This window comes from Danio rerio, chromosome 8, assembly GCF_049306965.1.
Source record: "Danio rerio strain Tuebingen ecotype United States chromosome 8, GRCz12tu, whole genome shotgun sequence".
NCBI classification, from domain to species: Eukaryota; Metazoa; Chordata; class Actinopteri; order Cypriniformes; family Danionidae; genus Danio; species Danio rerio.
In genome coordinates this window covers 60,764,439-60,776,747 of record NC_133183.1, presented here as the reverse complement: position 1 = coordinate 60,776,747, position 12,309 = coordinate 60,764,439, and the positions used below count along the sequence as shown (strand labels likewise).

The 12,309-nt window shown below is 36.2% G+C and overlaps 1 protein-coding gene across 1 annotated transcript; it reads right to left on the bottom strand.

Annotated features, from left to right (window-relative positions):
- Positions 1-1,371: 1,371 nt before the first annotated feature.
- On the bottom strand, positions 1,372-10,461 carry zgc:56596. Its single transcript, NM_200300.1, is given in 4 exon segments — positions 1,372-1,706; positions 3,653-3,864; positions 7,917-8,022; positions 10,294-10,461. Coding segments are annotated over 4 exon segments (474 nt in total). The 5' UTR covers positions 10,342-10,461; the 3' UTR covers positions 1,372-1,598.
- Between the last annotated feature and the right edge of the window lie 1,848 nt (positions 10,462-12,309).

Genomic DNA, 12,309 nt, shown 5'->3' with positions numbered 1-12,309 from the left:
TACACCTCATGTGCTTCATTCAGTGTTAAATGCTAATAACGGGAGTTTGAATGCCATTTTACATCACATTTATAAGCAGCAGCAGAGAGTTCACCTCCGATCTGGAAATTAAAATAAACCCTTTGAAATTGAACTTCAGAACTGAGACTCAGTTCCAACACATATCAGTGATTCAGCATCTACATTTAATAATGTTAAAGAGGTTTAATATGTATTAATTTGAATATAAATTTACTGGAGTGCAGCGAGTGCACTATTCTGTGCTTCTGAATGGCTGCATTTAAATTTCTGCCATGCTTCGTCTGGTGCAAACAACCAAGTTGCTTACCACTGCAAATCTCGTCATGTAGCTTGTTGTTAGGACACGGGGTTACAAAGTAACCTGCTCACCTAATGTTTACGTTCCTAATATTTACATTATTAATCTTGTGTGGGTTTAAAGTCCCTGGCGTCAGGCTGAGATCAGGACCTTTTATTACGCTTGGCTAGCTAATGCGATCTAGGAGGGGGTAGAAATCAGGGGTCGTGCGATTTACTTCCAGAAGGAAGTTGAAATTGGGGGCACGTAATTAGAGCTGTAAAGCTTAACTTGGGTGATTCTGGGTGAAAAATAATCGAATCTGCCGAAGACGTCCATTAGATTAATAGGTACCGGAAAAGTCTAAAGTGATGGGTGGGGTTGGGGGAGGGGGGGTGGTGTTGATCACCAGAATGCGGAAGTCTTAAAGTCAAAATTACAAAATATGACACACCAGTGCACCGTTCTTTTTGCTGTTTTCATGTTTTTATATTATTTGTTTCTATTTTATTTATACTTGTCTCTTTTATTCCTGTTTATGTAAAGCAAATTGAATTGCCACCTCATGTGGAACTCTGAATCTGCGTCGCATTTCGGAGTCTGCTACTGTCCACCAGAGGTTGCATTTCGGTCACGGACGCATGGAGAGCCTTTCTGAATGAATGAATGAATGAATGAATGAAATACGCTCAAGGCAACCCGGGGATGCTGAAATATAATTGGCTAAACTGGTATTGGGCAGGTTAAAAGAACCAAAACAAAGACAGACGTTCCGGCACGTAACTCACATTTTCAAAGCAGAATATCTGACTTCAGCATTGGTTTTCAGATAAGAATGTTCACTTAGCATGTTTCTCAAACATCTGCAAACATATTATGGTGTTTTTATGCTTTAAGAGAGTCAAAACTTACATACAGCACCTTTAATAAAGCTCCAATAAAACACGTCCCTGAGCCAGAATGTATGCAATTAGCACTGACAGGCAAAATAAAACACAAATGTTGAAACGCACAAAAAAAAAAGTCCAAAAAGTCACGTGACTGATGGATTTGGTTTAAATAAGATCATTTGAGCTGATCACGAACATGTTTTATTATTAGCATTAAACATTTTGCACAGGATATTTACAAAGTTGCACTAAAAGCAGCAATGCTTTCCAATGGTAAACCTGGTAACCTCTTGAACACCAGAGAACATCAGCCCGGTCTGCGATGCTGCATTTGTCTTCCTAAAAGTCTTCATGAAACACATCCTCCGCTGTGGCCTTGATTTTCATGAGCAACAGTGTTTCCATCGGTTTTAGTCCATATATGAAGTATCCATGACCTCTGTCTCAGGATGAAGCAGACGGCTGGCCAGACGCTCAATGTCGTCCAGACTGAGCTGTCTGAGAGAGCGCTCATAATCCTGAACAGAACACAAATCAACAAATTCACCTTGGCTCTGTTTATTCACTATAAATGTGTGAAGTCTAAAGCCTGGCTCACACTGTGTCATTTTTAATAATAAATTATTGAGCAAAAAGTCTTATTTAATGTTTTATTAACCCTCGTGTGCTGTTGGGGATGTTTTCATCCACTCTTGGGGGATTTTGAGTTTTAATTTGCCCTCAACTTTCTCTATATTTCAGCAAATGGAATGATTTTTGGTGGCAAATCTTATTTTGACCTGTGTTTTGGAAAATTGCTTTGAAAGTTTTTAAAAAACTAAACAAAACAAAAAAAAGAAGAAGAATTTATTTCCAAGAAGTTCTACACACAATACCCCATAATGACAATGTGAAAAAAAGAGTTTTTGAAAATGTATTTATTAAATGTTATTAATAAATATTTATGAATATTTATCAGTATTCACAGCCTTTGGCGTAAAGCTCTAAATTGAGCTCAGGTCCATTTGGTTTCCACTGATCATTCTTGAGATGTTTCAGCAGCTTCATTGGAGTTCACCTGTGGTAAACTCAGCTGATTGGACGTGATTTGAAAAGGCGTATACCTGTCTATTTAAGGCCCCAGGGTTGACAGTGCATCAAAGCACAAATCAAGCATGAAGACAAAGGAATTGTCTGTAGACCTCCGAGACAAGATTGTCTTGAGGCACAAGGCTGGGGAAGGTTACAGAAACATTTCTGCCGCTCTGAAAGTTCCAATGAGCACAGCGACCTCCATCATCCATAAGTGGAAGATGTTTGGAACCACCAGGACTCTTCCATAGAGCTGGCCGGCCATCTAAGCTGAGTGATCGGGGAGAAGGGCCTACGTCAGAGAAGGTGATCAATAACCCGATGGTCACTCTGTCTGTGCTCCAGTATTCTTCTGTGGAGAGAGGAGAACCTTACAGAAGGACAACCATCTGTGCAGCAATCCACCAATCAGGCCTGTATGGTAGAGTGGCCAGACGGATGACACTCCCCGCCTGGAATTTGCCAAAAGGCATCTGAAGGACTCTCAGACCATAACAAACGAAATTCTCTGGTCTGATGAGACTAATGTTGAACTCTTTGGAGTGAATGCTTGACGTTACGTTTGGAGAAAAGCAGGCAGCGCTCATCACCAGGCTAATAGCATCCCTACAGTGAAGCATGGTGGTGGCAGCAACATGCTGTGGGGATGTTTTTTAGCAGCAGGAACTGGAAGACTAGTCAGGATAGAGGGAAAGATGAATGCAGCGATGTACAGAGACATCCTGAATGAAAATCTGCTTCAGAGTGCTCTTGACCGCAGACTGGGGTGACGGTTCGTCTTCCAGCAGGACAATGACCCAAAGCACACCGCCAAAATATCAATGGAGTGGCTTCATAACAACTGGATGAATATCCTTGAGTCCAGCCAGAGCCCAGACCTAAATCCTATTGAACATCTCTGGGGAGATCTGAAAATGGCTGTACACCGAAAGAGGAAGGGGCACAAATTCCCAAAGACTGGTGTGCCAAGCTTGTGGCATCATATTCAGAAAGACTTGAGGCTGTAATCGCTGCCAAAGGTGCATCAACAAAGTACTGAGCAAAGGCTGTGAACACTGATGTACATGCGATTTTTCAGCTTTTTTCTTCACATAATCATTATGGGGTATTGGGTGTAGAACTTTGAGGAAATATATAAACTTAATCCATTTTGGAATGAGGCTGTAACATAAAAAAATGTGTAAACAGTGAAGCGCTATGATGCACTATATGGTGTCAGGACTTTGCAATCAAAACTATCATTATAATGGAAGTCAATAGTGCAAAAACAGCCACCAACATAACGAAAGGATGGTCAATTTGAACAATACACAAGGGTTAATAGCATGAATTAAACATTAAAATAAAGTGTGAGCATAATTGTGGAGTAATTATATCTTGGTCTTGAACGAACCTTAATAAGTTGCTCCTGCACTTTTGCAGCATCGGCTGGACTAAAATGTTTGGCCAGGACCGTTGACAGTAGCTGCCACACACCACTGCCTCCTTTATCATTATTAGCGCTGCTGGTTCCCACAGCGCCGCTGCTCCGTTCGCCCGCCGGACGCACCACCAGATTCAGCTTGGCCTCTGGACCGATGGAGTAATCACTCAACCTGTGCTCATCTGAAAACAGCAAAAACAACAATCACAAGGATGCACACAACACACCTCATGCACACAGATAATGACTGGAATGCTGCCTCGACACCTCAGAAATACATGGCAGGGGGAAATCAAAATAAATAAAAAAAAGTGTTAGAATGCTATCTTAAAAGGAAGTGAAAAGTTCTTTAAATACTTCAGAAATCCAACACTAACTCTTTAATCTATGGAATAAGGAAACAGAAATAAAAATATGGAAATATCCCTTTATAATCTTTGCTCAAACAGAATTTCAGTCCTTCATTAAATGTCCTTCGGCTTAATGCCTGATCATCAGGACCCGGTTTTTAAAAAAAATCCACTAGGATTTTGGATAAGGGATTGGATCAAATCTTGAAAATGGGTTTTTCAAAAGAAAACTAGATCGGACTAGATCACGTAATGCAAACTTGGCTTTGATCCGGATCAAACCTTTAAGTTTGGGGTTTTCAGACCTTTTTTGTAGGATTTGGATCACTTTGATCCAAAAAAAAATCAGGATTAAACTGATCCCATCAGAAGGGTGGATTCTGCGTGGATTTCATGCCTAAAATGTAATGAAAAACTTACTAAATGTATCAAATAATATTATATTTGGATCATGCAGTATCTTACAAGATATCCTATTTATTCATAAGGTTTTAATTGTATTTGTTCATCCGTGGGCCTACAGTGATTAGGTAGACTTTAACATATTCAGCCTTTCAGTATAGGCCTACAGCAAAGTAGAAAGAGTTTGGCCTCATAAAATAATCCCCCAAACAGCTGTCAAAATTAACCAAAAACAATCCATTTTGTTCTGTCACTAATTGATTTATATATTCATCACAATGGAAAATATTTTTCGTTTTAGAATATTTATTGGTGATGGATGCAATGATTACAGAATAACCAAAACAATGCAAAGAATGGCAATCACTGATTTTTTTAAATCACTTTCAACAATTGCAAAAAGAGAATGAAAGGGCAGAAGCACAGCTTCGTCTGGCAGAGGAACAACTGACTCTGACCAAACTGCAGCAAACCAAGGCCAGACTTGAGATCCGCCTCCTAAAGGCTTTGCTCAGACAAGCTGCTCTCTCCACATCTGAAGTCTGAAATGATTGTGGAGTTTTTGACATTAAGTCTTTTTTTAAATTCAATACATCTATATTTGGAACTTGTTATAAATATCCTCAATGTACAGTGTTTGTGTTGTAGGTCTCAGATGAGCGGACTGCTGGAAAAGGATGGGCTGGGGTTTTTTATTATTTTTTTTTTCATTTCAAATAAATAAAGTTATATTGACCCCACACTGGCTGTGCTTGTTGCTCTTTACATATCTATAGTTCTGCATTGTAATTTCCTATCCTGTTTGAGAACTGGTTATTCAGATTTAGAGATCCTGAAAAGATCCTATCCGGATCAGATTGATCCAATCCCATGTTGCTTTGAAAAACTGGCTCAAAAAGTAAGCTGGATTCCGTGATGACGGATTGTAAAAACAGGATTACTAAATCAGGATCAATTTTATCCTGATTAAACCTTTTGAAAAACCGGGCCCAGGAGGAAACCAACTCCAATGCAGGGAGAACATGCAAACTCCACACAGAAATGCCAATTGGCCCAGCGACCTTTTCGCTTTGACGTGAGAGTCCTAACCACTGAGCCACTGTGTCGCCCTGCGATAACTATTTTGATATAGTTTTAAGTCCTAAAATTTACCACAACACTTACTGTTTCTATAGCCAAACTGCAGCTGTAGTGATGTGAAAAAAATAGCTGAAATAGTTTTTATACACGGCCCTGGCATACCACTGCTCTGCATATTTTGCATGTCTGCCATTTAACAAACAATTTTGGAAAACCAGCTTGTTAGAAAAGCACACCAAGATTGAACCAGTGTAAGATCAATATGTTCTCTACATAGTGTTCAGTGTACTGCTGGTGAGGTATTATGAACTTTATTTTACCCCTAGGAGGAGAACGAAAAAGAACTTTGTCAGTGTTTCTGAATTTTGTTTTTTTTCTGTCTGCAAACAGCGAAGCTATAAAAACGCAAGAGTACATTCTGTAGCTTTAGCAATGCTGAGGCTGTCAAATACCTGCTAAATAATGCATTTCACATCAACATTTCAGCCAGTGAGTTTTTTGCTGAAAAATAAACATGGATATCTGAGGCCAGAAGTAAACAGAAAAATAATAATAATAATGGTCACACTTTATTTTGATGGTCCATTTGAGTATAAGTAGACTGTCTGCTTCTGTTGATACTGCTCCTTTAACAAACATTTAACTGACTATAAGAAACTTTGCAAGTACTTGCCAAATTACACTAACCCTAACCCCAACCTAAAGGCTGATTTATACTTCTGCATCAAGCGCACGCGTATGCTACAGCGCAGCCTAGGCGTTGATGCATAGCCCTACGCCGTGGCCGTCGGTGTAGCTGACATGCACCTCTCAAAAAAATGCAACTACACGTCTCACCGACGCGTAGCGCAAGCTCTGTGATTGGTCGGCTTGGTAGCGTTAATGAGTCTGGGCAGCACCGAGAGCCGCATGAGTGACGCAAGCCCGTTGGAGCGTGTGAAGTCCCATGAAGGAGCTACGGATGCAAAGTTTTATTTTGTGTTTACATCATAGTTAAAGTTGTTGCATGTCTGCCAGTTCCTTTCACAAAATGAGCGAGTTTGAGCCACTTGTACATTCAGGAAGCGTTCAGAAAAAACAAAACACCAGCGAAGAAACTCGACACAGAGGAACATTAACACCTCACAGCCAACTAGCGTTTCGGAGGTGTTAATGCAGACCTACAGAGACAGAAGTATAAATGCACAGCTACGCGCGTTGCATGCGCCGTGGGTTACGCCGGTCACATGACGCAGAAGTATTAATCAGGCTTAACAGTCTACATACAATCTAATGAAAATTAAGCCTGGTTTATACTTCTGCGTCAAGTGACCTGGGTAACCAAAGGCGCATGCAACGTGCGTAGCTGTGCATTTATACTTCTGTACTTTCTGTTAACAATCGCTCCATCGAGCTCGCGCGGCTCTCGGACTCACCCAGACTCGTCAGCGCTACCAAGATGACCAATCACAGAGCTTGCGCTACGCATCATTGCGACGTGTAGTTACATTTTTTAAGAGGTGCACGTCAGCGACGCCAACGGCGTTTGACGCAGAAGTATAAATCAACCTTAAGTTGGCATGTAGATGCAATGTAACTTCAATTCAACAAACAGACGATCAGAATAAAGTGTGACCATAATAATTTGATACTTTTCACACAGTAACAATACACAAATTAGGGCTGCACAATATATCGTTCCAGCATCGATATCGCAATGTGATCATTCACAATAGTCACGGATATGCAATATTGAATTTATATTATATTTTATAATTTACACGTGTTTTTGAGGCCTGTGACTGTATGATTTTAAAAGCATTCAGGAATAAGAAATTGTACTGTTTTTAAACTTTAATAATGATTAATTATTATTTTTAATATTCAATTACTGTACCTGATTAATGCTAGACTCAGAAAACATTAAAAACACTGTTTATTTCAACTGTATATTTTACCCTGCTATATTTATCTATGCTTGTGGATGGTTTCTTAGATGCTATGCTTTATACAAAATCAATCTAAAAATAGCAATTCTTTATAAACAGAGATATTCAAGTCTTCTGGTGAAATTGCATTAACATTGCAAAATATATTGGAGAATAACAAAGCATCACAATGCTAGATTTAGGGTTCTAGGGTTCCTATTTGCAGGACAAATAGAACCAGAAATTCTTTTATAATGGTGGCCATTAGGTCATTAAATGAGTCCAGGGGGGAAGGGAATATTTTTTTAATGTGTACATGGAACTTCACCTGTGTTATGGTACCTTGTTCCAATTTTAGTTTCCCTAACGGGATAATAAAGCTGAGTCTGAGATTTTTCCAATATCATGCAAACCTAACACAAATGTTTCAAATGTACACCTTTAAATGACAAACTCATGCTTACAGTTTAACAATAAAAAGACTTATTATTTTACCTGCAAGAGCTTTTCCTTTATATAACAGTCTCTGCTGACTTGCAGGGATGTTTAAACGCTCCGATACCAACTCTTTTACTGTAGATACCTTCTCATTTTCTGTCACCTGTGAATAAACAGAGGATATCTGCTGAAAATGTCCCATGAATAAAGGCACATCTAAAAGTATTTTAAATGAATAATACTTATGCAACTATATTTACAAATAAAAGAAGAACTACCCTGTATTCACGTTTACAGATATTTGTTAAACTAATTCCATGACTTTTCCAAAACTTTTTTGTTTTTCCAAAACTTTTTCAGGCCTGGAAAATACCATGTCAAAATTCCATGACTTTTCCAGGTTTTATTAACCCTGTATTTGACTGTGAACAACGTACTTTGATAGTCGTTTCCCTGTTTAGAATTTGCAAAGAATGATTTTCTGAAATGTCATTATTAAGGAGAAAGTCAGAACGTGCAAATAAATAACAAACTTCACCTCAATAGATCACAAAAACACAGAACACTAGAAAGATGAATAAACAACATCACAAATATAATACAAACTACTTCAATTTGTAATAATAACAAGTTAAAATCATAATAAATTAACACAGCAGCTATAACACTAGTAATAAAACTAATAATAACACCAAATGAATACTACAGAAGTATAATAATAAAATAATTTTTGGGTAACACTTTACAATAAGGTTTATTAGTTAATGCATTTACTAACATGAACTAATCATGAACAACACATGTACAGCATTTATTAACCATAATTAAACATTTACTAATGTATTATTAACATCCTAGTCCATGCTTGTTACCATTAGTTAATTCAACATGAGTTAACATTAACAATGAACGACTGTATTTTCATTAACTAATGTTAACTAACATAAACAAATACAGTACTAAATGTATTATTTATTGTTTGTTCATGTTTTAAATGCACTAATTAACATTAATTAACGATCATTATTGTAAAGTGTGACCAATTATTGAATGGCACCCCAACTGATTACCATATCTGTTACAGCATCATTCAATAACAAAACCGGTGAACTTTCTACTTAGACATTATGTTTTATTTACTACAATATTTACCAAAGCTAGTGAAAAAAAATAAAAAATAAATCGACACATTGAGGTAAAGTTGGTTTTGTATTCGCACATTCATTCAGTGACAACTTGTGACACGCTCCCTATATTATTTACCATGTTACTTTGAATATTTGACTGAAATCTCATGTAAATATGACTTCACAGTCAATTAAATAGTGTTAATGTTGTTTTGAACAATGAACTACTTTGATAGTCATTGGCTGATAATGAGTTTCCAGTTATGAATTTGCAAAAAATACTTTCTGAAGTTATATTATTAAGGAGAAAGTCAAAATGAGCGAATATAAAACCAACTTCACCTCAATAAAAAAAAAACAGTAAACAAGTTAAACTTCCTGTGATATCAAACTGAAAACCCCTCCTATCCCTGATACCAAATAGCCTAAAAACTTATAGTAAATGATTTGTGCATTTAACTATAATACATATTACAAGGTGTCTAAAGTTATATTCCCATTGAGATAAAGTTGGTTTTATATTTGCACATTCCATCAGTGACAACTTGTGACAAGCTCCCTATTTTATTCACCATGGTATTTTAAAATATTCAGTCTAAAATCGCACGTAAATAATACTTCAAAACAACATTAGCACTACTAAATTGACTGTAAACAATACTGCACTTTGATAGTCATTGGCTGCTAATATGATTTCACCATTTATAATCTGCAAATAACCATTTTCCTAACATTATTAAGGGAAAAGTCGAAATATGTGAATATAAAACCCAACTTAACCTCAATAACCGACACTTAGGTAATCTTATAGAGGTAACGTTGGTTTTATATTGGGATATTCAGACTTTCTCCTTAATAATGAAATTTCAGAAAAGTATTGTTTATAAAATTGTAAATAGGGAAATCATATTAGCAGCAAATGACTATCAAAGTACAGCATTGTTCACAGTGAATTACATAGTGCCAATGTTGTATTGAAGTCATTCTTGCATGCTAATTCACACTCAATATTCAACTTAGCGTGGTAAACGATATATGGGCCAATAAAGGAACGAATGTGTGACTATAAAACCCACTTTACCTCAGTGGTAATGTTAGGTTACTTTAATGTCGAAAACAGAATATTAGCATATAAAGCACCATACTCTAATCTAATTACCTTCAGGGGGGTTCATTGTTCTATTGTTTACAGCAGGCTCACTTTAACAATGATGAACAAATCTGCAGTAACGTTACACTGCTATGCTAACGAACTGTTAGCATAGCCACATTACTGCCTCATAACACCACACGAATCTCAGACTTACCTGAACATTACATTCTTTTCCTTGAAGCGGCTTCACTGTGAGAATCATTTTTACATATATAAAAAATTAAATACTAAATAAGCAATAAATAGTTATCTCGTTGAACATTCGTAAACTAGCAGCCGATGTTTCCCACGGACATGACGTCAATGTCTCGCTACTGCGCATGCGCTGTTGGAGCCTCATCCGTTTATAAACTAAACAAAACCGAGAGTGCAGAAACTTTCGTGAAAATTACAGACGTGTGTTATATATGTAAATATATTAAATTACTGTGTATCTATGAATATATCAGCGTTGAACTTTGCTACCTTTATATGCTTTATTTTATTTTATTTATTTATTTTTATTAGCTTCAAGAAACTGTATAATACAACTTAAAACACAGTAAAGGATAACAGTTCTTTTAAACAATAGTCACATTACATACACAAGATAAAGAGTAAAACCAAAACACAGTACATAAAAAAAGAATAGTAAAAAATATCTCATCTCTCATCATATTTGCTCAAGAAAGAAGCACATTTCTTATATTCAATTAATCTAGGAGATTTAATTAAATGTTCTTTTTCACATAGGAAGTCAATAAAAATTAGATTTTTTTTAAGGAACCTCTGTTTGTGAAAGTAGAATTTCCCAGCAAGTATAAGAAAATTCCCAGTGGCTTCTAACGCCTTGTTTTGGTTTTCAAAATAACAAATAACATCCTTAAGGTACAAATTACCACTCATATTAACCTTGGAAAAACAATATGAACTTAAATCATCCCAAAACAGTGATGATACATTGCAAGAAAAAAGTAAGTGACAAATGTCTTCACAGTCATTCTTACAAAATGTGCAAATATCAGTAACATCACAATATTTAGATAAAAGTGCATTACATGGGTAAATATTGTGCACCTCTTTCGTTGTTTTAGGAATACAGAATTTATATGGTAATAACCATGTTTTCCTCCATTGAATATTAACAATTGGAACCCCAAAAAAAACGTTCCTCTAGGAGTGATTGCGTTATGTGACTGACACTTAACGAATAATCATATTATTGCATTCTTTACTAAGAATAGATTTTCCTCCTAGGTGTAATTGTAACAATTGTTTGGAACATGCCTCATAACAAAGAGCTGCTTTCATCTGACATAGTAATCCACTAGGTATAGCCTTTATAATTGACTTGAATTCCATATAGCAAACAGGGAATTGATACATGTTTATAAAACTCTCATAAGTTAAAAGATCCCCGTTACTGTTAAAAAGATCAGAAACAAAAATAATGTCTTTGTTAAACCATTTATCCCAGAAAAAAGATTTATTATTTATCTTAATGTCCACATTATTCCATAGAATGGTTTTGTGGGGTGAACATATGCTTTATCAAATTTGATATTTTCCCCTCATGATGTAACTGAAGCAAAGGTGAAAAAAATACTTACAGATAATGTCTACTTAGACATTGTTTATGTGTATCAAAAACAGGTTTACCATGATTTGTAAACCCAAAATCGACACATTGGGGTAAAGTTGGTTTTATATTCTCACATTCGAACTTGTGACACGCTCCTATATTGTTTACCAGGGTAACTATATTTGGTCTGAAATAACATGCAAGTAGGCTATGACTTCAGTTCAAAACAACATTAGCACAGTTTTTATTGACTGCGAACAATGTTGTAATTTGATAGCGATTGGCTGGGATTTCACTATTTATAATTAGCAAACAGTACTTTTCTGAAATTATATATTAAGGGTGTATGGGTGAAAGTTATATCTAAAGCTGAAAACTGTAAAACTTGCCTAAAAAAACGTTCAACTTCAGTGCAATTTCAGAAAGGTGCAAATTCCATACATACACTTTCTCAAGTATTCTAGGCAAGGCAAGTTTATTTATAAAGCACATATCATACAAATGGTAATTCAAAGTGCTTTACATAAACAAGAATTAAAGAAACGAAAATAAAAATCATTAAAATAATTAAAACAGATTAAAATGTGTTAAAACAGGTCATAAAATAAT